Source organism: Ciona intestinalis, chromosome 3 (assembly GCF_000224145.3).
Source record: "Ciona intestinalis chromosome 3, KH, whole genome shotgun sequence".
NCBI lineage: Eukaryota > Metazoa > Chordata > Ascidiacea > Phlebobranchia > Cionidae > Ciona > Ciona intestinalis.
Window position 1 is genome coordinate 5,322,591 of NC_020168.2, and position 26,235 is coordinate 5,348,825.

The 26,235-nt window shown below is 33.3% G+C and overlaps 6 protein-coding genes across 8 annotated transcripts; 4 read left to right on the top strand and 2 right to left on the bottom strand.

Moving 5' to 3' along the window:
* The first annotated feature begins 334 nt into the window (after positions 1 to 334).
* LOC100185799 (glycine--tRNA ligase) lies at positions 335 to 4,034 on the top strand. Of its 2 annotated transcripts, none has more exons than XM_026833815.1 (2): positions 335 to 669; positions 1,151 to 3,456. In XM_026833815.1, exon 2 carries the CDS (start codon positions 1,291 to 1,293, stop codon positions 3,325 to 3,327), a length of 2,037 nt encoding a protein of 678 aa, XP_026689616.1. In that variant the 5' UTR covers positions 335 to 669; positions 1,151 to 1,290; the 3' UTR covers positions 3,328 to 3,456. The 2 variants fall into 2 exon arrangements, 1 of the variants encoding a protein (XP_026689616.1); XR_003395785.1 differs by lacking the exon at positions 335 to 669 and adding an exon at positions 3,901 to 4,034 and having other exon boundaries at positions 1,092 to 3,443.
* A 23-nt stretch (positions 4,035 to 4,057) lies between these two features.
* LOC100175589 (ATP-dependent DNA helicase Q4) lies at positions 4,058 to 16,952 on the top strand. Its single transcript, XM_002130856.3, has 25 exons — positions 4,058 to 4,266; positions 4,588 to 5,474; positions 5,798 to 5,937; positions 6,043 to 6,205; positions 6,318 to 6,362; positions 6,506 to 6,730; positions 7,045 to 7,181; positions 7,423 to 7,521; positions 7,837 to 8,007; positions 8,291 to 8,381; positions 8,610 to 8,701; positions 8,824 to 8,961; positions 9,182 to 9,248; positions 9,472 to 9,519; positions 9,819 to 9,957; positions 10,176 to 10,260; positions 10,490 to 10,596; positions 11,106 to 11,185; positions 15,129 to 15,287; positions 15,380 to 15,426; positions 15,487 to 15,568; positions 15,625 to 15,811; positions 16,086 to 16,215; positions 16,348 to 16,408; positions 16,678 to 16,952. Exons 1-25 carry the CDS (start codon positions 4,103 to 4,105, stop codon positions 16,857 to 16,859), a joined length of 3,726 nt encoding a protein of 1,241 aa, XP_002130892.1. The 5' UTR covers positions 4,058 to 4,102; the 3' UTR covers positions 16,860 to 16,952.
* Positions 12,177 to 15,105, bottom strand: LOC100183423 (tctex1 domain-containing protein 2). Of its 2 annotated transcripts, XM_026833816.1 has the most exons (8): positions 14,886 to 15,105; positions 14,661 to 14,789; positions 13,704 to 13,771; positions 13,535 to 13,648; positions 13,210 to 13,344; positions 13,094 to 13,148; positions 12,600 to 12,711; positions 12,177 to 12,378 (listed from the first exon to the last, which is right to left on the bottom strand). In XM_026833816.1, exons 2-8 carry the CDS (start codon positions 14,677 to 14,679, stop codon positions 12,213 to 12,215), a joined length of 669 nt encoding a protein of 222 aa, XP_026689617.1. In that variant the 5' UTR covers positions 14,680 to 14,789; positions 14,886 to 15,105; the 3' UTR covers positions 12,177 to 12,212. The 2 variants fall into 2 exon arrangements, with proteins under 2 accessions (XP_026689617.1, XP_002130832.1); XM_002130796.4 differs by lacking the exons at positions 14,661 to 14,789; positions 14,886 to 15,105 and adding an exon at positions 13,999 to 14,162.
* A 487-nt stretch (positions 16,953 to 17,439) lies between the features above and the next one.
* Positions 17,440 to 18,637, top strand: LOC100180276 (hydroxyacylglutathione hydrolase, mitochondrial-like). Its single transcript, XM_002130695.5, has one exon. The coding sequence runs from the start codon at positions 17,477 to 17,479 to the stop codon at positions 18,329 to 18,331; it is 855 nt and encodes a 284-aa protein (XP_002130731.1). The 5' UTR covers positions 17,440 to 17,476; the 3' UTR covers positions 18,332 to 18,637.
* Positions 18,638 to 25,395, top strand: LOC100182618 (testis-expressed protein 10-like). The gene is made up of 16 exons (XM_002130713.4): positions 18,638 to 18,832; positions 18,925 to 19,124; positions 19,441 to 19,582; positions 19,982 to 20,313; positions 20,655 to 20,880; positions 21,263 to 21,388; positions 21,680 to 21,893; positions 22,130 to 22,247; positions 22,377 to 22,477; positions 22,842 to 23,020; positions 23,268 to 23,490; positions 23,614 to 23,792; positions 24,131 to 24,218; positions 24,428 to 24,577; positions 24,789 to 24,898; positions 25,274 to 25,395. Exons 1-16 carry the CDS (start codon positions 18,668 to 18,670, stop codon positions 25,376 to 25,378), a joined length of 2,658 nt encoding a protein of 885 aa, XP_002130749.1. The 5' UTR covers positions 18,638 to 18,667; the 3' UTR covers positions 25,379 to 25,395.
* Positions 25,246 to 26,171, bottom strand: LOC100177924 (cytochrome c-like). The gene is made up of 4 exons (XM_002130604.4): positions 25,995 to 26,171; positions 25,809 to 25,889; positions 25,690 to 25,752; positions 25,246 to 25,628 (listed from the first exon to the last, which is right to left on the bottom strand). Exons 1-4 carry the CDS (start codon positions 26,098 to 26,100, stop codon positions 25,519 to 25,521), a joined length of 360 nt encoding a protein of 119 aa, XP_002130640.1. The 5' UTR covers positions 26,101 to 26,171; the 3' UTR covers positions 25,246 to 25,518.
* Positions 26,172 to 26,235: the final 64 nt, after the last annotated feature.

Here is a 26,235-nt window from a genome sequence, read left to right on the forward strand (position 1 = left end):
GAACTAATGCTGATTCAAATCAAAACAGAGCTTTGGGGGTTGCTTTATCAGTCGCTTCCGCTTTTTTAGCTGCAGGAAGATTCGTTACCGGGAGAAAGTTAAAAGACAAAGTGCATCTGTCTCAGATTATGACTTCTGTCTGTGCACAAGCTTTGATAGCGTTCCCAATATATGCCTACATTACCGACCAGGGGTGGTACATCCCATGCATGTATGATTGGGGACGTTTAATTGCTAGCGTCTTAAGCGCTGCGCTATCTAGCTATATTCTGGCTTTGGCTCTTCAGCTTGAACGCGCCGGACCAGTATCAATGGTATACACATCATTAATTGTATTTAGTTTTATATTAGAAATCATTTTGTTAAAAACTGTCCCGAAGATCACCAGTGTGATCGGTGCATTGCTTGTTTTGTTGGGTTCGATTGGAACGATTTTTGTCGAACTGAAATTCTCGTCAGAATAATTATTGTTGGGATACATGCTAAACTGTAAAACACTGTAAAAAATGTAAAATATCGTGCTCAGTATTCTTTGGTTCAATGAGCGAAGAATTTAGTACAAAACATATGTTTACCTGGCTTAAGTTTTCTCTGATGCAACACAACAGTTTGAAGGGAAACCACCTTTAAACCAGACCAGCTGATCACAGTAGTGCGCGGGAAAAGGAGGTAGGTAATCGCAACAGTATTTCGTCATTCAATTTCATTAGGCACATTGGCATACAAAGTAATATATTGTCGTTTTAGTTCGGTTTTACAAGATAAAGAATATTTAGGTCGAAATAAGATTGTTTAAATGTAAAAAAATTGGAACCAAAACTGACACGTGGCAGATAATGTTACACCGTTTATTGTACAGTATTATATGGGTTATGGGTAGTTAGCTAACGTAAATATTATCATAGTACATAAGTTATGTACCCATTCTGAAACTATAGCAGTTTAATTATAGCTTTAACTTTTATCATTATTGATGTAGTATATGGTTCAATGCTTGTTATTCTAAAAAATGTTTTAAAAAAAATTGGTTTGTGATGTTTGTTGCTTGGTGTTAGTTAAACTGTTGTATGTCAATATAGATGAACCTGCCTTAGTTTTAATGCTTATTGGTCATGGTGTAATGTTATCTTACATTTTACTATGATTCTAGGATTTCAAAGTACCTTTCTTAAAGTGTGCAAAACATTTTGTCCAAGGCGATTTGCATCGAAAAGTGTTTTGCAAGTACAAGAATTTGAACTGAGAAAACAGGAACTTATTAATAGGAAATTTCTAAAAGAAAAGCTAGAAATGGGTGATGCAGATGCAGAAAAGGTCCTCGCGCCTCTACGTCTTCATGTTAAGGAGCAGGGAGACATCGTTCGAGGATTAAAAGAGAGCGGGGCCACAACAATTGACATTGAAAGAGCAGTTGCTGAGTTGAAAGCAAGGAAAAGGCAACTGCTTAACAAAGAGAATGAATTGGTTGCAAAGGAGGATTTTCCAAGACAGCAGATGGAAGATACTTTGAAGAGACGATTCTTCTATGGCCAAGCTTTTGAGCTGTATGGGGGTGTAAGTGGCTTGTATGACTTTGGTCCAGTGGGTTGCATGTTGAAAAATAACATCATTTCAGAGTGGAAGCAGCATTTTATTTTGCATGATCAGATGCTGGAAATAGAATGTACAATGCTGACACCAGAGCCCGTATTACGCGCTTCAGGTCACATTGAGAGGTTTGCTGATCTGATGGTCAAAGATGAAAAAACTGGTGCTTGCTTTCGTGCAGATCATTTGCTCGAGGGACATATTGAAAAGCTGATGCAAGACAAGAAGGTTGGTTTGGATGTGAAGGAAAAGTGTAAGACTGTATTGCAGCAGCTGGACAACTATGGGAAAGAGGAATTGGGAACTCTAATGAGAGAGTTTGAAGTCAAATCACCAGTGACTGGCAATGAAATTTCAGACCCAATGGATTTTAATCTAATGTTTCAAACCACTATTGGACCAGGCAACGCAATGCCAGGATATCTTAGACCAGAAACTGCTCAGGGAATTTTCCTCAATTTTAAGAGATTGTTGGAATTTAATCAAGGAAAGTTACCATTTTCAGCAGTTCAAATTGGAATGTCGTTTAGAAACGAAATTTCGCCAAGATCTGGCTTAATTCGGGTGCGGGAATTTCAAATGGGTGAAATTGAGCATTTTGTTGATCCTTTGCGCAAAGAACATCCTTTGTTTTCGACAGTCAAGGATATTAAAGTCCCTCTTTACTCTAGCAAGGCACAATTGAATGGAGAAGCACCTTCAGTTAGGACCCTTGGATCTGCAGTAGAAGATGGAACAATTGATAATGAGACACTCGGATACTTTATGGGCAGGATTTATCTCTTTTGTGTCAAAGTTGGAATAGACCCATTTAAGTTCAGATTTCGTCAGCATATGCAGAACGAAATGGCCCATTATGCCTGTGACTGCTGGGATGCTGAATGCAAAACATCATATGGGTGGGTGGAGTGCGTTGGTTGTGCTGATCGTTCGTGTTATGACCTAAAATGTCATTCGCAAGCTGCTAAAGTTAACTTGTCAGCCGAGAGGCCCCTTCCTGAACCTGTCCAAAGAGACGTGGTTTCTCTTAGTTGCAATAAGCAAGCTGTGGGAAAAGCTTTTAAGAAAGATGCCAAGAAAGTGCAAGCGCATTTAGAAGGTCTCAGTGAAGAAGAGATTGTGAATTTGGAAACTGAAATGACTGCTAATTCTGTGTATGTTTATACTCATTCAGATGGTGGAAAGTTTAACGTTCTACCAGGAATGGTGGCAGTAAAACGCACCAAGAAAACATTCCAAGTGGAAGAATTCATGCCTTCTGTCATTGAACCTTCATTTGGATTTGGAAGGCTGCTTTATTCCACATTGGAACACAATTTTAAAATCCGAGCTGCAGATGAACAGCGTACGTTTTTCTCTCTTCCCGCTGTTATAGCTCCTTACAAGTGTTCTTTGCTTCCGCTAAGCAACAAACCAGATTTCAACCCCTTTATTACATCATTATCTTTAGCCCTGAAGAAACTCGGCATCTCACATAAGGTCGACACTTCATCTGGTTCAATCGGCAAGCGTTATGCACGTACTGATGAAATAGCTGTTCCCTTTGGTATCACCGTTGACTTTGATACAGTGAAGATAGAACCGCATACTGCAACTTTGAGAGAGCGTGACAGCTTGGTACAAATCAGGGCGACTGTTGAAGAAATTCCTCAGATTGTTTACGATCTTGTGCAAGAGAATACAACCTGGGAAGAAGTGATGAAAAAGTACTCTGTGTTCGAGGAACAAATTAATAAATAACTCTAGTTACATAAAAAGTCATGTAGAGTCATATTTGGTTAAGGGTGATTTGGTTAGCAAATTTCTGCATGGGTGCTCTCTTATTTATCGTTTCAAATATAGATTTTGAAGTGTGTGTATAAACTAGGGATGCACATTACAGAATTTCGAATCCATGAGATTCGAATCCTTTTGTATTCGAATCTTATTACAGGATTCGGTATTCTGTTTAATGACGTCATTACACGTCATCTTATATACTATAGTAACAATTTTTGAAACTTATTAATTTTGAAAAAAAAAAATTTGGTGTTTGTGGGACTTTCGAGAGTAAACGTTTCGTAACGTCTTTTCATAGCCTACTATACGTTTCATGACGCAAAAACTACCCAATAGTACAATTTTTGATCATTTTACAGCTCATGACCCAACAAGGCTGCTATGAAAGGGTCAATAAACTGACTTTTGTTGGTAAAATTTCCTTTTCCTATAAATATAAAAAGATTCGAAATTCTAGATTCGGAATTCTAGATTCGAAATAAAGTATTCTAGGATATCCTAGAATACCTAATTATTCTGTAATGTGCATCCCTAGTATGAACTATGAAGCCATTTAATGTCATTTTTGATAAATATTGTCAAGTTTCAAATTATGTTGAAATATTTCCAATAGTGTTGTAGTTCATATTAGATAAATAATAACAATTTTTTCATGGTGTGGTGATAAGTAATGTTGCATTGAATATATTGTAATAGATCAATTGTATTTAAATTGAATTGATATACCTGAAGTAAAATGCCTGTTGAAAATGATTTCAAATCAGAGTTACCGTTCATGGATTTAAAAGTGAAGATCAAAATGTGGGAGATCACGTTTGCTAAGCAACATGGTAGAAAACCGGGAAAAAATGATATTTCAACTGATGCAATAGCAAGAGATATGTACATCAAATACGCAAAGTAAGAGTTTATTGTTTGACCTAAAAATTTTTCGGTAATAGTTATTACATGTGTTTAGTGAAATTCAAATTATTTCTCTTTTCAAAATGGCTGTATTACGTCTTGGGCCAAGATAATTAACGGCAATTGCTCTAACCCAGTGGTCACTAATGGGTTGTCCAAATTGTCAGTCATACAGAAAAATCAATCACCCACAAAGTTACATACATGGTAATTTATAACAAGCATGAGGTGTATGAAACAGAACATCGTGTTAAAGTGACTAAAGCGTTTTGTTTTTTTGCAAGTATAAAGTAAATTTTATTACCTTACTTATTTCAGAATGAAAAAAGAGAAGGAAAATATACCTGTGGCTGTGGCTGAAAAAGGTAAATCCGTTTGGGGTAAATCCTTGTTGAAAGCAAACACAATGCCCCCTGATATGGATGACCATGTGGAAACTGCTAAGGAAGAAGAGGAAAAAAAAGAAGAAGTAGAGATTGTGGAAGAAGTTCCATCTTACAGGGATAATCTGAAGAGAAATTTGAAAAGTTCGTTCACAAGGCCGCGTTCTACTGCTTTTAAGAAATCGTATCCCACTGAAACTTTAAATTGTGATGAAAATAAAGAAAATGTAAAATTGGTGAACGTAAATGAAGAAATTTCCAAGGATGGTCTTGAGAATAATGGAGTAAAAGTATTAGCTTCACATAATTCAAATTTGGTACCACCACAAACGTGTGATGCTGCGAAGCCAAAAGCATTTACTGCGTTCGGTCAAAATCGAAAGATATTGAACTCTTCTGTGAGTTTGTCCTGGCTCAATGAACAATCGGATGATTTATCTGATCTTATAAACCTGGAAGAAAACGTTAAAAATGAGAAGAAAATGAAGAAAATGGAAGAAGAGATAAGTAACACTTGTGAGATGCCAAGCAAAGATGATAAAACTAATTTAATAAAAGATACTGAACGGGCTGGTCTGGGTGAAATACCTGTTTTTGTAACTGAGAATCCGAGTGTTTCTATGGCCAGTACAGAAAATGAAGCTAGTAAAGATATTTCTACTCTATCTGTTCCATCTAATCCAGTTCAGGCAGAAGACAAAATTTCAGATGATTTTCCTGCAAATTTAAATAAAAGTGAGGAATCCCCACCTGTGAGAATAAAAGGGCAACCTGAGAAAATTGAAAGTGAGAATATGGAAACTTCTCAGCAGAATGAAAAAGGTGAAATTGAAATAAAGTTAAAAATTAAAATGTTTCTATGCAACATGTCTGTGTTTAATTTTAATAATGACATCCACTAGCGCAGTAAAACCCCTCCATTTTCTCCCAAAAATGCGCCCATTTAAAACCGCTATTAAAGTAACATAGAATTATAAGAGATGACCCGATGACTTAACTCAAACCAACTGCATTTTTATTTCCATTAATTTTTAAATATTATATTTTTTTTTTACATTTCTTCCCCTAATTTTTTTTTACATTTAAAAAAATAATAATAAAATACCCAAACTGGGCTACTCCTACTAATGACATTCATTGTACAGGTGCAAAGTCTACTTCAAAAAGTGGTGGGTCGAGTGGAGGTGGTGGTGGTGGTCTCGCTAGCACCAACTTTCGCCGTTTAAACATGAAACAAAAAACATTTAGTAGAAAAGGGGGCCAGGGCCGATTTTTGAGGAAACAGGTGAAAAATTGAGAAAAATTATGTGAAGTGCAATTGTAAAAAAATGTTTGTTATTACCCCTGGTGTTATATTTGTTTTTTTTAATAGATAAAATTTTATTTTCAGGTTTTTCGAGAAAAACTTTCGAAAAAGGGTTTCTCGTTCCGGAGCGGTTGGAAAGGTAGGAGTGGTGGCTCGTCACTAGGTGGGGGTGGAGGGTACAGGGACAGAAGCGACGATAAATGTTTTAAATGTGGAGAGACCGGTCATTGGGCAAGCAAGTGTACAGGTATTTATGTTTTAGTTTTAAATCACAGCTTCATGATTTGTATCATTGGAGTATAATGTTTCACTTTTAGATTATAAACCTTAATTTAAAAATATATTTCTATCATTTTTAGGAAAATTTAAAGGCAAAGCTAAAGAGCAGGATGCAGAAAATAAAGGTATATAATTTTAATTTCAATTTTTCTTTTATAATTTTGACATAAACTGAATTCATAAGCAGATCTTAGGGATATTTGGTGTTAAAAAAATGTTTTTACTTTCATCTTACACTTTTTAAACATCATCATGAACTTGTTTTTAGCCTCCTGGGACAAGTTTCTTGAAAATCTTGTTTCCGACCCTGCCAGCGAGCCTTTGTCTTATTCGAGCCAACAATTCCAACAAACACAAATCACACTGGAGCACGCTGAACCACTGTATACTGAAGATAGTTTCAATGAAGATGAAGTTTATTCAGTTTTAAAGAAGTTTGGTTTCTCCGAGTTTCGAACTGGACAACTACAAGCAATGAAACGGATATTATTAGGTAAGTGTTTATTATACTGCGTAAATTTGAGCAGCTATGATTTTGTTGTCAGCCAAAAGAGCATATATATAGCATATATATATATATATATCAATTTTACACTAAGTACTACATATATGATAATAAATTATCCCTAAAAAGGCTGCGGCAAATTTTAGTGTTTAAAAAAGCTGGTAAGCAAAAAGGAAAGTCCTGCTCTACTATATTGTAAACTATCATGAAATAAAAAATGTTTTTTTAATCTATCACAAATTCTAGAATGTTCGAACAGCTTTCAATATGTCAGCAACAAAACTTATTAATTTTCTATCCAGGAAAACCGACACTTCTTGTCCTGTCAACTGGTTCAGGGAAATCTTTATGTTACCAGCTTCCTGCATACATGTATGCTATGAAACGTAGCAGTATCACCCTTGTTATATCTCCTCTTGTATCGCTTATGGATGACCAAGTAAGTTTGTATCTTTATATCATTGATAACTGATCATATGCTATATTTGATAACTGATCATAGCTATTTTAATTTAGCTCTTGGGTTTAAATCTCGTGTATCCGAATACATAAAAAAAAATATACAATAAAATGAAAAACCTTGTGTGTATATATCTATCCTCCAATTTGAAAGCCCCTGGAATATATCTATCTTTTAATATTGGTAGTTTTATGTTAACATAAAATTTATATTTTCCAAGGTTCATGGGCTTCCTAAATTTCTACGTGCCACCCGTCTCCACTCAGGCATGACCAAGGAACAAAGAGAAAAATCTATGGTTGAGATACAGAATGGAAATGTAAACTTTTCCTTACTTTTTTAATTTCCTAAAAAAATGAAATTAATTTCTAATTTTTTTACAATAAAATAAACTTTACGCAAATTCCTAAATTGTTTAAAAAACCATGTCATTGTTTTGTATTAATTAACTGCAAGAAAAAAATATAATTAATGACCAGTCTGCCAATTGTTTTACCTTAAACTAATTTTAAGTAAAACTGTATGTTTTTTTTAAAATTATAAAGAAAAAAGAATTTTATGTAAAACTTTATTGTGTTCTTTTTAAGAGTAAGTGTGATAACTGTTATACTTAAACCCAAATATTTTTACACAGGTGGATATTTTGCTTGTATCTCCTGAAGCATTGACCTCATGGGCAGGCATGTCACCTTACTACAGTCCTCTTGCAAAACTACCTCCTATATCATTTGTGTGCGTGGATGAATGCCACTGTTTGTCAGAATGGTCTCACAGCTTTAGACCTTCCTACCTTAGAGTTTGCAAAGTAAGATTCTGTTTTTAAAGCAATTTAGGCAGTTTTTTTACTGTGTTTTGGAAGAAATAGTAATTTTTAGGTATATTATGAAACTTTTTTATTTAAAAGATTACCATTTTTTAAACATTTATATTTAAAAGAATAGGTACTAAATATTTTATTATTTTTGCTAAGTATTTTAGCGTGTTAAAATGTTTTTTTAGGGTAAAAATCTAGAAAAATATTCTATTTTTTGTGCCTTTATTTCGTCACTTTGCGGAATTAAATATCGTTATTTCTGTTCAAATATCAGGTTCTAAAAGATCAGCTTGGAATAAAATGTCTGGTTGGTTTAACGGCTACATCTACACGCTCAACTTGTATCTCAGTGGCTAAGCAACTAGGTAAGCGAATCCTATTCCATGTAGGTATCATTATCCTCGCGTGGCTGAAAACCAACAGTTGTTATAACATGGGTGTTTTGTGATGATTCATACACCTTGTGCCAGCTTACAAGTTCCCACGTAACTGTATACATGATTGTTTTTTACTGTAATGCTAAAAACTATTACGCTATAGGACCTTGTCCTTACATAATAAAACAGAATAGAATATACATGTATTTTCTGCAGGTATAACAGATCCAAGACACGGTATGATCTTAAGCATGTCTCTTCCAAAGAACTTGTCTCTCTCTATTTCAAAAGACAGATATAAAGATGAGGTACAAAACTATATAAAAATTTTTGTAGATAATTTTTTGTAGAGGGTTTTTCTTTTGCTTGTAATTCATTTATCTTATTTTTAAAAAAGATTGTTAAATTTTATTGTGTCTTTTTATCTCAGGCGCTTGAAATGTTGCTAAATGGCGACCGATTTCGGAAACTTGACTCTGTGATCATTTACTGCACACGTCGAGACGAAGTGGCTCGTGTGTCCTCGTATTTAAGAACAAGAATGCAGAGAGAACCAACTGAAGCTGAGGTGAAGTTTTCTAATTAAAGCTGTTTTTCTTTAAAAAATTGTTTGTAATGTGTTTTTAATATATAGTATTTTTTTAAGCTTAAAAAAATATGTATATATAGATATAAATAAATTTTCAATGACCAATTCCTATTAACCATTAAATGTGACCCCCCAAACCATAAATTTAGAATCCAACTACTATCACACCATCTCACTAATTATATCATATTCGTTATAGCCAGAACCTGAGGAACAAATTGTTGAATCAAATTCAAAGAAAAGAAAAAGATCAACAAAACCAAAAAGTAAGGCGTTAACACGCTAAGTGTTACATATAGTCGGGCGGGGTAATATGACTTATTACTTAGAAATGTTTTTACCTTTTTTTTCATCTAATGTGGTAGTAAACAAGGAATATTTACAGAATTAAATACCTCTTAAGGTATTGGATTTATGTGCTAAGGATATTCTATCTCACTACACAGTACTATAGAAACTAAACTAAAAATTAACATTTTTATTTTCCAGGCAGTAAAAAGAGAGCTGTTACAATTGAAGCTGATTGCTACCATGCAGGTAAAAAAATATTTAATTTGGTGATTTTTATTGCAAAACTTAAATCATTTTATTGTACAGTAACATCCACTAAGGTATATAGTTTTGTGGATATTCGTGTAAGTTATATAATTCTGTAAATATCCTTTGTTTACTACCAAGTTAGGCAGACAGAAGAAAATGAAAACAAACATGTTCTATATTAGCATATAATAAATATCATTTGTGTTTTATTGTTTTGGTGGCTGCAAAAACAAGCACTTCTTTAACTCATTTTTTCAAACATCACCTATTATATTTCCACACGCCATTCTGTATAGGTATGTCAGCAGCTCAGCGTAGAAGCGTGCAGAAACGTTTTATGTCGGGTAAATTACGAATTGTGGTGGCAACTGTAGCATTTGGTATGGGAATCGACAAGCATGATGTGAGAGCGGTTATCCACTATAACATGCCCAGGTTAGAATAACAGTAGTTACTATTTTAAATGATCTAATAAACCAAAACTTTTTATATGCTATACTGTTAGTGTAATATTCCAGTCAGATCAACTGAGTTTTTAATTCAATAAATTTTAGATTAAATTTTTTTTTTAATTTAATTTATTTTAGATAATTTTTTTTGCAAAGAAACTTCCTTTAGTAAAACTTAGTCTAAATTTGGGTTAAACATCACAGATCATTTGAGCGTTATGTACAAGAAGTTGGAAGAGCTGGGCGTGACAGGTTACCTGCTGAATGTCATCTGTTTCTTGATGCTGAGGTTAGTGTAGCTGCAGTTATGGTGGATTTGTATATATACACCCCTTTTTTATAAGAACATATTTTTAACTATAATACTATTACATGTTTTTAAGCTTGTATGTTCTATAAGGCCTTTCTTCAGAATACGCACAAATTAATAGTTTGTAAAATCTTATCTATTTTTACAAAATCACCCCTAGTTTTTTAAATCTGCATTCTGCATTATGTATATTTACCACCAACTTCAGGGAGGAGATCTATCGGAACTGAGCCGACATACTTATGGTAAAGGGGTTGATCGATTTATGGTGAAGAAACTTGTCCGTCGTGTCTTTCCTTCATGCAAATGCGCTGCGTAAGTAATTAACTTATTCCAATAAATACATAATTGAATCAGCCCAGTCTTTTTTATTGGTTTATTACAATTTTTCAATATTTTTATACCATATATGTTTCAACATGGAATAGCATAATTTAATTGATGATAATCCTTGCAACTAACCAAAATCCTTAAACAGTAACCTTCTATGACTAAACTGTGAGTCGTGAAACTCTGTTGCGTTCTTTTTCGTATCGAATAATCAAAAGATGTCGCACCTTATGTTGTATTTGTACTTAGTCAGCTCTTTACCCCACATACTAACTCCACATTATTCCCTTTTTTATTAATAAATTTAGCTTCAGCAATAAATGTTGTTAATAAATTTCTATATCGCTGTTGCACAATTTTCAAATGCGTCGCAACGATTCTTGACTGGGACCTTTTTTATTTGTTGATACATTCTAAACCAATGCACCAGTAAACCTTGAATAAAATCAATATCTAATATTAATATGTCAGTCAATGTTAATCCTGTGTTGAAGGTCAAATAAAGAATGTGTTGGACATTATTCTGCTATTCCTATTGATGCAATTATACAGGAATTGGATATAACTCGTGAAGGTTAGTTTTCTGTTTAATATATAGTCGGGTGGGAAAAGATTGGACACTTTTTTATTCTATTTTCATGTACCATTTGGAAGTAAAGAAAAAGCCTTTAAGCATTAAAACAAAAAAGTTAAAAAAAACAAATAAAAAAACAAAAAACGTTTCATCACCATTCCCATAGACCATTGGTTAGTTGTTTAAAACAAGATTAGGGTATTTAAATATTATGTGCTAAAGGTGTTTCATCTTACCCTATATTTTAGAAGGTATATAACTGGTGTGGTTATGCTAATTGAAGACCAATTCCTATCTTATGTCACATGCTATTATTTATTTTTCTTAGAATATTTAATAAAAATCCACAAATATTGGAGCAGAGATATAAAAGATTTTTATGTACTGGTTTTACATTAATTTATAATTTTTCTAATTTATTTAAATACCAAACGCACATATTACAGCAGAGATAAAATGGTTTATTTCAAAATGAATGAGTTATAAAACAGACCAACCATAAAATTGACATATTATATATTTTAACTCAAAATTTGTTCTTTTTTATTACATCGCAGTACCAACAAATAATTACATTACAGGTTTTATTAAAAAAATAATATATGTGTAAAATAAAAGAGACAAAAAATGTGTACGTATATATCAATACTGAGTTTAAAAAAATATTTCATCACAGTTAAAATTTAAAACACCTGTTATAAAAATCCATCAAATCTGTATAGTAAGACATGCAGTTATTATGAAAACAAATTCTTAAAAAAAAATTTTACACAATTTATTTTACTTTCTCACTGAAGTTTTTAAGATTATAATTTATAAAACTGTGGTTGAATTCAATTGCTTATTTATGAAATTATAAAAGAGGGTCCAACTAAATTGTGAAAAAATTCTTTAAACACATAAAAATTAGATGTTCGGCAATAAACATGGTTATTTCACGCACTGATTTTTCACCAAAAAATGTCATGCCTAATGTTTCACCAAAATTTTCATGATTATTTTTCTCCCAAAAATTTGTGTTACTCATTCACTCATAATACACAGCGTGAACAACCACTACAGCAAAATGTGTTGCAGTTTTACATTCAACTGTAACGTGTCCATCTGTGCTGGTGTCCCACAACCCCCTGCTTGCTATTAATAAGCCTTGTCCTTTACATTCACCAACAAATGCATTAACAACAAACTTGTACCTGAAACGGCAAAAACCTAATTATCAAGGATTCAAGGCCAGTAAAAAATATAAAATGAGTAATAATAACTGTATCAGTTTTACAAAAAAAGACAATTTTTTATGGGAACTCTAGTTTTAGGAGTTTTACACTTAAAATGCATTTAAGAGTAAACTTTGTAAATTGAAAAAAAAATTATATATATCATACTTAATATAGGAAATAGTAAATTTGAATCTTACCTATCCATGCCCAGTGTTTTAACTTTGTCAGTTACTTCACTCACAAGTATTTTTGCCAGCCTTCCCCCTTCTGACGAATCAGATGCTTTGCTCCACTGTTTAAATCCTTTCTCTGTAAGATCACACTCAAACAATTGAAATTCCTTAACATATATTTGCTAATCCCAGTACTACGTTTGTCTAGCAAACAGACACTCAGATAGTGTACATAAAGAATCTGGTGTTATGGAAAAGTAACCGACTAAAATCAAGTCTAATTTATTGTATAATAACAGAGTTGTTTTACCTAAAATGCCACGTTTAGCCAGAATATACAACTCTTTCATTAAACAATTTGTTGAACTTGATTTTGTCTGTTACCTTTTTTTGTAGCACTAGATCCTTGTATATTTCTTTACAAAAGAATCATCTAACTCCATGAACTTGGGATCAGGGTTTTTTGCGGAGTTTATGACAGTGTACATAAAAACGTTCAATATTTAAACTGTACTCACTTCTTTCACCGGTCTTTGTCATGTAATCCGTTTCGGCCAAAATTTCGTCCAGAACCTGAAGAAAAAAGCACAAAAACATTCCAGTCACCACAACACGTACAAGTTAAACTTCTCACCTCCTGAGCTGCTTTGCGGACAATATGAGCTTTAAACTGTTTCCCTTCATCCGGTTCAAGCTTGTATGTATTCTCCACTTCGATCTTAGGTTGTGGGGCAATCGGCAAACCAGTAAAAGTTGTCAGTGCGTTGGACTGCTCCCATAAAACAGAAAACATCCATTGCAGCAGGGTTTTAGTTTTCAAAGTAAAAAACAAGCAAATCGCCATTACTCTCTATCTTTTACCAGTACACAAATGCTGTTTAATAATTCATGAACTTTTCCCTCGCCTTCTCCATTACCCACCACCTTATCTCATCAATGCTAACAAGAACTATGCTCACCTGGAGGGAAAATATTGACAAATTACGACTTGTACGTCTTGCATTGATTGGGTTTATAGAATACCTCCTATGTGAAGGTGGTACAATCATCACTGAATGCCTACGATCATGACCCTGTGTTAAACATCATTTAGTTTTGGTTGTTTTGCCACAAAAATGATTTACTCACTGAAGGGTTGCTTATTCTTGGCAGTGGTGTTTCAGGCAATTGCTTCAGAATCCCAGTTTTTTTCAGGTCTGTAAATAATAATTACAGGGTTATCTAAAAAGCCAATAACCACATAAAACTACACATCAACCGCTATATTGATTTATATGTTCAAAGCCTATTAAAACCATGATAGATTGACATTTGATAGACATGAGATATGTTATGCTCATTCTACCAACACTAAAAGTGTCGATTTGGAGGTCTTATCACACATTGTAATTAAAAATATCAAACTCTATAAAAACAGACGAACTTGCAAGCGCAACAGCATCCACGCTATGTCTTCTGCCAATAAACCTGTTACTTCCATCCATTTTCACAGGTTTACAAACAATAATAAAAGACGGGAGTTTTTTCCCAAGTTGTAAGTCTTATAATCTTTCCTCAGTTCTTAATTTAGCTCTGTGTAGCAGCTCACTGTCAGCAGGAGACAGTAATTAAAGTCTGTTGCTGGTTACCGTATCTTCACTGACCTTTAAGACTTTCGTCAAGTCGCCAAAGTTAATAGTTAACTGAGGTATTTTTTATTAGATTGACGTTTTGAGCTGCCAGGCTAAATTTGCTATAGAGACGGGAGGATTTATTGCACCTTTACAAGCTTTACTCCTCTGTGTCTACTACCACGCACCTTTTTCTTACTGTCTCTTTCTTGCAGCATAGGTAATCAGTTTATGCTTCTGAAATTTTTTATTGATTCTGAGGCTACGAATATGAAACAGTCATGAAATCAATTGGTTAAAGTGTTTTACTGATCCAGCAATAAATCTAAGTGCTCTGTTTATTGAAAAATAAACTCAGTATGTTATATATCGGTAAAATCATTAAAATTCAAATGACCATTTAAGCATGTAATTGGAACATAATGGTCAATGCTCACCTGCTGTGCGATTACAAACGGCTAGATTAAAAGCTTACCTGGTCCTTTCAATGTCATTGTACTCAAATATGACAAGCCCGTCTTTAAATTGCTTCTGCTTCATTTACTACACTTGTAGTAGGTGCTGTGAACTATAAAAAACCAAGGCAACCTTTCTCCTCCATTTTCTGCATGATGTAAATCAGAAGTGGATTAAATTAATTCCAGTTTCAACAATCCACGTCATTTCCAGTGCTTCTTGTTTGCTTAGGATCAAAAAATACCTCGTGTAGCGTGGGTTTTATCCTTGGTCAAGCATTCAAGGGCTTCTCCTGTACATCTGAGACTCAAGTGCTTTATTAATATCATATTCACAAATATTTCAATGAGAATTCCGTTTTTGGCCATGGGAACAGTTTGGTGGCTATAGAGACAGTTTAAACCCCTAAATTTACTGAACTGAAGTTAAGATTAGGAATTAGTAGATTTTTAACTGTCTGTCATATCATTATTTTATATTTAATTAGGTGTTGAGACCTTACTTTGTTATTTGGAGCTTGATGGATTGGTCAATGTATTTCTTCCCACTGAGACAAAATGTCGTATTCACTGTTATGGAGGTATCCCGCAGATGCAGAAAACTATTTTGAAATGCTCTGCTGTTGCTGCTGCAGTAAAAATGAAAGGTAACAAGACATTTATTGCAAAATTTATAATTGGTAACATCAAGTATAGATTATTTTTTTTGGAAAGTTTAATTTGAAACTTATGTTATTAGAAAAAGATGAGCTTAGTGGAAATGAAGTGGAATTTGCTTTAGACAAGGTACTATTTAAAAACATTCATTCCTTTAGTATCTACTGTTATTAAAGCTGTTCTTTCTAGGTTGCAAATGAGTTATGTCTTGATATTGTCAACTTAAAAAGAAATCTTCGGCAGCTAGAATGGGACACCACACTTTCTGAAGGTAAGAAAACGATTTTGTTTTGTACCAACTTAATATTTTAACAAGCTTGTTTCCAGAACCTGGAAAACGTGGTAAAAGTGGTGTTTCAGTCGATTTTTCGGATTTATCTTTCCTAATTCACACAAAACAATCAACATCGAATGAATTTCTGGATGAAGTTACAGCAAGTTTACACAAACGTATTATGTCACAAGAGAAAAAGGAAATAGCTCAGCTAAAAACATGTTTTAATGCGATGCAAAAGTATGTACTTGTTTACTGTTGCTAAAAAGCATTTTGAATGTAATGAATCAATATAAATATTATACCTGTTTTGTAAATTAGCTCTCCGGCAATTTTTTTTCCTAATTAACCTAAACCGTATCAGCACTTTGTGCATCTGACTGCCTTTTTTACCCTGATAAAGACAACTTGAATAGGGCATTAAAAAACATCGAAGAAAAATTCTTGCCAGAGGTGCTAATTTGCAAAAAATATCTTATTTATTTTTGTAGCATAAAAGATCTTTTTTCAATAGATTTTGTTACCCTAATGCTGGTTGTTGCATGGATGATTTCACCTCCCCTCGAAGTGAGCAATTAAAAGAAGTGATTGATGCTTATTTCCAAGAAGAGGAAAACAGCAAAAGTGATGATCAACCAGAACCAGTAAGTTATGGTGTAGAAAATTTGGCTTAAGCCAGTGCAAAACAAAATGATTATTTTTTTGTTGTTTGACATTTTTATGTTTTCTAATTATGTTCTATTGTAACCGGTAGTAAACTCATGTTATTGTTGCAGTTACAAAGCTCAGATGAAGAAGAAATTCGGTCAAGTGTTCGACAATTCTTATACGTTCATGGTCAGTATGGTTTGCAGCTAACCAAACAATTCTTTACATACATAATCCTGTTATGCTGTATTTATACACAAACCCTACTTAGGTTACGTATTACTTCTGCAGTGTGAATGAATAAATGTAACTTATTTACCCTCCTTTGGCGAGCTTACGAGTTATTACATGTGTAACTTAGTGGGAAATTATTTTTTTAAGATTTTTTATATACGTGTACTACTTAATGACATACATTGTGAAAACGTAGTAAAATTTAACCTAAATTACTTTATTAGGTGGTGACTTGGGTGATAAAGTTACAGGGAGGGCTATTGCTCGAATATTTCATGGCATTGATAGCCCTTGTTATCCCGCAAGAAACTGGGGACCAGCAAGAAGATTTTGGAGAAGCAAGCTTAATTATGATTTTAACACAGTCCTAAAGTTAGCAACAGAAGAATTGATAAAATTTCGATAGATATTTTTTATACTTAGTGCAGATATTTTTACATCTTTGTATTTTTACACTGTGCGCTTCTTTTTCACTTAAATAAAATGAAAAATATATGAATGAATGTAACATACTTTATCCTTACATAGCCGAAAACGACAGTCGTCATATAAACCACAATCGATATTCTGTTTCATACACCTCGTGCCAGCTTATGGGTTACCAAGTATATAACCTTGTGGGTGATTTTTTTTAAATTGTATTATGTGTGGCTGATAATTTGTACAACTCAGTAGTGAACACTGGGTTGGAGCAATTGCCGTTAGGTCTTTCCCAAGGGTCCACATTGGGTAGCCTAGCAGCGACGAGCCTTGAGCTCATTACCTATGGTTATAGACAGCCGCGCTAACTGTGTCACGGCGCCAGACCAATATAAAGTCTAGTTATCCCAAAATTGCAAATAGAAAATGAATTATATTTACAAGGGACAGTCTTTTTTGTAAATTTGGAACATTCAAAAAACAAACAAACCTAAAATCGTATTTTTGGCCGACGTACCAGCTGTTATCTGTTTAAATTCAGAACACGTGACACAACTTGGGGATGTAAACAAATTTTGTTTTTGGTGTTTGTCGCGTACGGTGATGCTTGGTTTAGTTCAGCGTTGTGCGTGCAGGTTTGTAAGTTATCATTCTAAGCCACTGTCTACTCAACTGAACAAAATGAAAGTGAATTTATTGCCAGCGCTTGAAGATAATTACATGTATTTGCTAGTGGATGAAAAAACAAACGAAGCCGCAATCGTGGATCCCGTTGAACCGGATAAAGTTTTAAAAGCAGTTGAGAAAGAAGGCGTTAAATTGACGACCATTCTTACAACGCATCACCACTGGGACCACGCAGGAGGAAATAAAGAATTGATATCAAAAGTCGGGGCATCTAATCTTAAAGTATATGGCGGAGACGATCGTATTGATGGAATTACAACGAAAGCAGTTGAAGGCTTGGAGTTTAATGTCGGTAGTTTAGAAATTCGTTGCCTCTTCACGCCGTGTCACACAACTGGTCATATTTGTTATTTTGTAAAGAATCCAAACACACCTGCTGTGTTTACTGGGGACACACTGTTCGTTTCTGGCTGTGGAAGGTTTTTTGAAGGCACAGCAGAACAAATGTATTCTTCCCTTGTTAAAAAACTATCCATCCTTCCCCCAGCTACACAAGTATACTGTGGGCATGAATACACAGTCAGCTCACTTAAGTTTGCACAGTTTGTTCAACCCAATAACCAGCATGTATTGGAGAAGCTGAACTGGTCCATCAAGCAAAGGGAAAATAATCAACCTACTATTCCATCCACTATAGCAGAGGAAATGTTATACAATCCATTCATGAGAGTCGAAAATGAAGAGTTACAAAAACGCTGCAAGACCTCTACACCCGTGGAGACTATGAAGTTCTTAAGAAACGAAAAAGATCATTTTAAAGCGAATGTTTAAAATGAAAAATAAATTTTGCTTACTTACTTTTATTTTCATAAATTTGTTAATACATAATTATGTACATAATTCTAATTCTAAACTGTAATCACTTTATACACGTTATCAATTTGTAAAAATGTGACCAGAAAAACAAATTTGTTTTGGAGAACAATATGTTTTAAAATATCTAATCTGTATATTAAAGTAGTCCAGGCATTGTTCAGACTGAAGTTGTTGCATACATACTTGTACCATGTTTTTCTTTGATATCTACTGTTCAAGTTAACTATGCGACGTAGTTTACAAATAATTATTTTATTATAGGCTGTAGCAGTCCTCTGCCATTCATAGAAAATGGGTAAAACTAGTCGTAAAACTAAAGCTAAGAAAAAAGATTTCAATAAAGTGAAGCTGAAGGTTGGAAAAAAGAAGCCAGCAGCTGAAAATGCAACCGACACTGCATTTAAATCTCAGTCAATATATATTCCTGATCAACTGAAATCCCAGGAAAATATTTCTGTGAGATACATACTTTATCCTGTTACATATTCGAAATCTTTTCAAAAAGTGTTACAACCTTTTTAAACTTTTTAAATCAAAAAAATATTCAGGTTGAACTGCTGACTCATCGAAAACAAAGTGTTGAAGATTTGCTGAGTCATTTAAACCACTTCAGTCCGACATTTCGCTACCAAGCTTTAAACGGACTGAAAGAAATATTTAGCAACCATGGAAATAAAGGAACAATCAATGCAGCGAAGATCTGTGAGCGTGTCATTCGATCTGTGACAGATGTTGATTCAGAAGTCAGGTAATTTTTAAAAACAACTGTTAATATAAATATTCAGCACATATATATATATATATGAGTTGTGAGAATGCCCCCCTCCGCTAGTCCAGAAGTTACATGTTCAACGCTGGCCACTGTTACCATTGTGGTCCTTAGTCAAGACACCTAAAGGGCAATTGCTTTAGTCCAGTGGTCAATACTGGTTAATCAGGCATGATATATTCATTAGAACAATAAATACAACTATTAATAAAATTCAACCCTGTATGTTTGTTCAGTAATCCTTATCATCACATAGCCCAAGTATCAATAAAACAAGTTTTCATTTTTATTTTAGGAAAGCGTGTACTTCACTTCTGTGGCACATATTTTCCACTGTACCAGAGGAACAGATGAGTCCAAAATTCCCACTGATCCTCTCGCATTTATATTGTGCCATGTCTCATATTTCCAAAGATGTTCAACAAAATTCTTTAAAGGTAAAAATTTACTCATTGTTTTATCCTTACATTCTACTGAAACATTTAATCATTGCCGATACCATTTAATCATTCCCGATATAATGCAAATAAATGTTCAGGTTTTACTACTTAGTTTACTGTTTAGCACATGCTGCAGATGTAAAATCTTGTTCATTAACCTGTTTGTAGTTTTCAGCCTAAAACTTAATATTTCTAATCTTTTTTATTAATGCCCATAATATGTATATATATATAATATATACATATTTTTATTTCGTTTAACTATATAGGCCTAAGCTTTATTTTTTTGACGCAAAATCTTTTTTATATATCTATGTATTTCTATCAGACTAAAATCAGTTTAGTTCATTAAAAAATATTATTATTTTTCCCATTACTTGTTCATTTGTATGTTAGGTGGTAGATCTGTGCTTTCAATTCTACCCAAACTTAGTTTGTTCCGAAGAAAATCGTCCGACATTGCTACAGCATTTCATTGAGCTTATATCTTCCAAGCAAGGAGAGAAGTCGGCCAATTCTCGCATTCTAACAATGAATCTGTCTAAAAAGGAATCTGCAATTTCTTGGAGAATAAAAGTCCTTAAAAGACTTTGGGTTTTGTTGAAAAGAGAGTCTGTTAATAAGGATTTGAAACCAACTGACTTTGTAGACCATGTGTGTTGGGATTCCGATGAAATAGGTTTGCATCTTGTTCCAACACTCAAAAGGCAGCACGGGGTGTTATTAAGGTAGGTTGTATTTGATTGACATACCTATTTGCACTTAAATGCTTAAAAAATATCTTTAGGATTAAAAATATGTTTAAGATTTAGAAAAAAATTTATTTAGGTACAGGAATTTTAAATGGCTTTTTTTCGGTAGTGTGCATCTGCAATGCTAAAAGTTAGTTTGTGAGATAGACTATTGTAGTTTTGTTTCTGTAGTTATCAGCCTAAAACTTGTAGTTATCAGCCTAAAACTTAATATTTTCTATTCTTTTTTATTAATGCCCATAATATGTATATATTATGTATGTATAATAACTGAGATTATTTTTATTTTACTTTAATTTAAAACGAGTGTGTATTAGAAATTTGGAAGCTTCTTCCCTTGTGAAAGTTCATCAACAAAGCACCATGCAAACTATCTCCACTGTTCTACCCCTGTTGTTTCAATGCTGGCTTGAAGTGTCAGCTACTGGTATACTTACCAAAGATGAGGAGACAGTCACTACCATGACCCTTGTCATGAACATTACATTAGAATTATGCAAATCATTTCAAACTAATCAAGATGGAGTAGCTTCTCAGAAATTGGTTAGTAAAAATTCAGATGTATTTTAAAAATGAGACAGTGTTTATTATCTATTTTGTTACTTTTGCTACCAGGCATAATGTAAATATTTTTTTAGTGACTTTTCTGGTATAAGACATAGTGTGTTTTTGTTTTTTTAGATAAAGTGTTGAAAATACACTTTGTTTTATATATTATCTATTCTATATTGGTAAAGTCATATATATAAAGAAGCCAATGATCTGAGATTTCTGCCTCAGATGGGCCATTACTATTTTGTATAAATGTTTCTTCTAAAATTTATAGACATAAATGTTTTTGCTTATTTTTTTTTTGAAAAACTCTGTAGAAAAAAACTTAAATAATTTCTTGGTTTTTATCGTGTTTTTTGTTTTTTCTTCACAGCGAGAATGGATTTATCAGAATTACTTGACCAGTTTCAAAAAATATTTCTTCTCCAATTTTCCATTTGAGCAATGGGAGGCAGTGAGTTTGATGCCCAAGAAAAAGAAGAAACAAACTTTAAAACCGGTCAGTTTGGTTTTTCATAAAGTTTTACATATATATATATATATATAGATATATTGTAGAGTAGGGTGGGGAAGGTGGGAGTCGTGGGACATGTTTTAATTTTCTTCCTTGTTCAATTGGTAGTAAACAAAAAATATTTGTATAAATTTTTAAATATCTCAAAATGAGGGTTGTTAGTTGCACAATCATAAAGATTTATGCACTTTTTGGATGATCATCATATAAAAAAATCACAAATTAGCAAAAAAATCAAAATGTTTGGTTTTATTTTATTTCTGTTATTAATTACAGGATGTAGATTTGCTTGGTGTAAATCTTGCTATTTGTGAGCTTGCTGCATTATATCCACCTGAGCCAATGCAAAATGATAAAAAATCTTCTCCAAGTTTAGACTACATAACTCAGCTTCTCCAAAATGCAGCGGATTTTCGTAACATGGAAACCAGGGTTTTAAAACAAATTTTAACATGCATGGATTGTATCTTAACGAAAAACTCAATACAAGGTTACTTTTTTCTTAGTTTTATGAACAATAAATAAAAAAATGTAACTTGTTTGATCCTGGCAAGAAAGCATGAAATGAAACGACAGTCGTTATAACACAGGTGTTTTGTTTCATACACCTAGTGCTTGCACAAGCTACCATCTACCACCTATGTTTTTGTGGGTAATTGTTTGTGTATGACTGACCATTTAGGCAACACATCAGTGGCTGCAATTTTCTGAAGCCTTTTTTATCAGACATCGGAAATGAAATCTCTTCATGTTTACACCACTACACTGACACTCTGCCAAAATGTCACTCACATCGAACATTGATTGTGGAATTTTTGATAGAACATTCTGGAAGTACTGATGGGTATGATATTAATATTTACAACTAACATACAATCACCTGTTAAATTTGAAATTTTTTTTAAAAGGAAAAATAAATTTATAGTAAAAAATTAAAAAGTTTTATTTTTGGTAAGATAAATTATTATTTCAGATTAGATTCTGGATCTTTGTTGTCATCATTGCCAACCCAGTTAGTTGACATTTTGAAAAACATTGCAAGCCAGAAGGGAAGTGGCTGCAAATTACAAAGTGGTAAGCCCTATAACTGTAACATCATTTTATACTAGGCCATTCACTTTATTACATAATTACAAGGCAAGTCTTATAATGGTAATTAAGTAGTTAAGACTGCTCGCCTCTAGACTAGAGGTTACAAGTTCAAGGCTTGTCTCTGCTACCATTGTATCTGTGTGTGTCCTTGGGCAGGACACTTAACAGCAACTGCTGCAACCCAATGGTTCCTTTAGGCTTTCCAAATAGTAAAAGAATGTCAAAGTTCTGAAAAGTTACATTTATGTGGTAAGTTGTCAGCAGGGGCTGTAATGTATAAACTGAACACACAGGTTAACTTATAACGTCAAATGAGTATCATTCATTTATTTCATATTCTTTACAGATGCCTCCACAGTTCTACACCCAACCATGCGTTGTATTAAATGTCTTTTGCCAAGAAAGCACCCGGAATATTTACATAATTTGCAGGAAAATTTTTTAACTTTGATTTCAACTATAACGAAATTGAGTGCAAAACTTTTCTGCCAAAGTGGAGTTTGTAAAACTTGCAAGCAGTTTCAGGTACTAGTCATTTGTTTAACATCTTACCATGTTTTAAATGTTCCTATTTTTACATGACTTGGCATTTGGGTGAGGCTGTCGACCCCTCAAGCTTAAGGTACTAGGTTTGGGGCTTGATGCTGTCACCAATATGTGTCAAGGCGTCAAGCTTTTGACAAGTTGTTTAAATCGTCAGTCATACAGTAGACCATTCTCGTTTTAGGGTAAATAGGTTACAATCATTTATACGGTGTGTTTTGTTTAACAGCGAGAAATTTTCCAATCATGTATTCCATATCTACAAGACATCGATGAAGGAATGACATCTAGTTTATTTCACTTTTGCTTCAGTGAATTTGTGTGTCAAGAGAATATATGTTATGTCATTGACTTATTGGCGCAAAGACTTGACTCTTCATGTCACGATCAAACTTTAAGAACCAATTCTGAAAAATTAGGATTCCTGCAATTTTTGTTGTGCTCGGTAATTGGTAAGAATTCAAACTTGTTTATATTTAGTAAATCATTTTAGTGATGTATGTAAATAAAGCTTGACCATTACTAAAAAAAATGCATAAAAAGTTTCACAAATATCAAGAAAGACTTCATCTCAGGTTGCAGAAAAGATGATTTATGCCCAAAAACTAAAGAAATTGATTTTGTGCCAGAAGAATGGAAAATTGTTAAGCATGAAATTGTTTCCATGCATGCAACCAACCTGTTGTTCAGGCTTTGCTCAAGTGACAACAGAGTTGTTTCTATTGTCCGGAGTTTCTTATCATTATCCGTATTTGTAAGTTTTGTCTTTATTTCAACATCAGTAGTTCAAAGCTGTTGTACAGTGGGTAGCACTTGCATCAGAACTAAAGGATGTTGCCACCTTTGTTTAAGCATGTGTGTCTTTGGGTAAAACACTCATAGCTCCAACCCAGTAGTCACTTATGAAAAGCCAAAATTGCCCGCCATACAGAAAAGAAAACCTAAAAGAGTAATGAGTTTGTAATTCTAACTAAACTTGCACGAGGTGTATTATAAGTACTAAACCATGTTATAAAAAAATGTCATTGTTTCGCCGTCTGAAAATATAAATTAATGTTCAATAAAATAATGTTATTTTCAAACCTTTTCCAGACCACCAGCCCCCCATCCTTAAACATAGTAACATGGGTTGGCTTGTTTAAACTTGGAATTGTTTTCTCTACAACTAACTGTCTCACAGGTAAAAATTGAATAGATGGAACTTAACTAGTTATTACCCTTGCGGAAAAACATGAGGCATTAACATGGTTGTTTTGTTTCATACACCTCGTGCCCTCTTTATTTTAACTTTGAGTCTTTTTTTAAACATGTTTTTTAAATGTTTTTTAAACTATTTTAGGTTTTTAAAATAAATTTGGTCAACTTGCATCTTAATTCAAATTATTCTAGGTTTGGAAAAAAAATTTGGTCAACTTTCATCTTACTTCTTAGTGCGGTGCTTGAGCAATGTAGATACATCTGAGAGGATGGTTGAAACTTGCACAGATTTATTATGCAACTCGGACTCAATCTTTCGTTGCTGTCTTCTTAATCTATTTGGTAACTCCTACTATAATCTAACTCTAACAGATAGTTTTAATAAGTTACCATGGTTGTTAGTTCATATTGAATTTGTATAAAATGCTCCAGACTGTACATTTTGAGATTAAACATATTATTCAGTTTGTTTGTAAAATATTTATTAAGTTTTTTATCATTGTGGCCTCTATAAATAAACATATTCAATCTTAATGTAAAAATTTAATTTCAGAAAATCCATCTTCTGTTAGTTGTATTACGGAATTACTTCAAATCCCAAAGCTCCATAAATCGTTTCAACAAGTCATTTCATTGATTTCAGATTATATTGATTCTTTAGAGGTAAGCTTGTATTGGTGGTTGTTGCATACTATATACTAATAATAGCTGACAAGTTGTGCGATCTGATGTTTACTTTATCAGTTTATATTTAAATACAAAAGCTATTCTACACTTTTGGCTGTCAAAACAAGTTTAATGGAAACTCAAAACTTATCATCTAAAATGGCTTAACTCTGTAAAACTCTTTTATTAAAGTGTTTTGGGTACCATTTTTCGCCATAAATGGCAAATTTTGCACAATTTTTAGCATTAAAATTCGGAAAATCGTAGCTCTAAAAAAATACTGTTTTTTTGTGGGTACTTCTAAAAAAAAATACTAACCTGCTTATTAAAAACAAGTAGAATCATACTTTTAACGAAATTTATTTATTATAGGCCACTGAATGTGACCAAAAAGAATTGCAAAAACTTAAGTTGACCGCAAGTTCGCTAAACTTATTTCAAAATAAGTCAAATTTTCAAAGAAATAATAAAACATGAAAGTTGCTTTGAAAGAATGTTTGTTGTTTAGCAGATATTTTTGTGAAGTATTTAGTGAAGAACGGAGCATACTCTTTTAGAAACAGCAGCAGTTAAAAAATAAATAAAAGAAAAAGGAAAAACAAAAAAGTAATAAGAAGTCAGTTGCAGGTTTTTGTTTCAGTTTCTGTGGTTGTTACTTTTTTTAAAAATGCAATCAGATGGATGCGTTCAGAACGCTTTGAAATTCCGGCAAATATCATTTTTGTGCCTGTGGATAAAAGACATCTCAATGCAGAATATTAAAAAGTAGTGTTTTCAGTTTTACCCACCTGGAATATATTTCCTTGGGTTGGTCAAGTAAATATCCAGAGTTTCTTCATTCCAAATTATTCCTGTTTTTAGAGGCCTGAATTACATATACATAAATAAATAAATACGATTGATAAACCTTTTTCTGTGTTTGACACAGTGTATGTGTAGCCTGGAGACTGACCAGTGCGTCTTCCAATCAGACCAAACAGGTTTGGACCTGTTAGAGAATAGACTTGTTTATGCATTTTTCCTCACCAATAGGTGTGCAACTTTATTTTATTTACAGCGCGAAAAATATTCATAAAACAAAGGATTGAATTACCAGTTTTGTGTTTTCCATTATCTTCGTAGGTATGGCACTGCTTACACTTTCGTATGAAAATCTTTTTTCCTTTTTCGATATCTCCAGTTTGACTTGTTTCATCCATGCAGTACAAACTAATGCAAACACTACACACCTAACTATTTACACAGCGACAACTGGTAGCTCTATCGTCATCTAAATACAAAAACTACATTGTGAAAAACAAGCAGCTGACTTGAAACAAACAGCTAAAATGAAA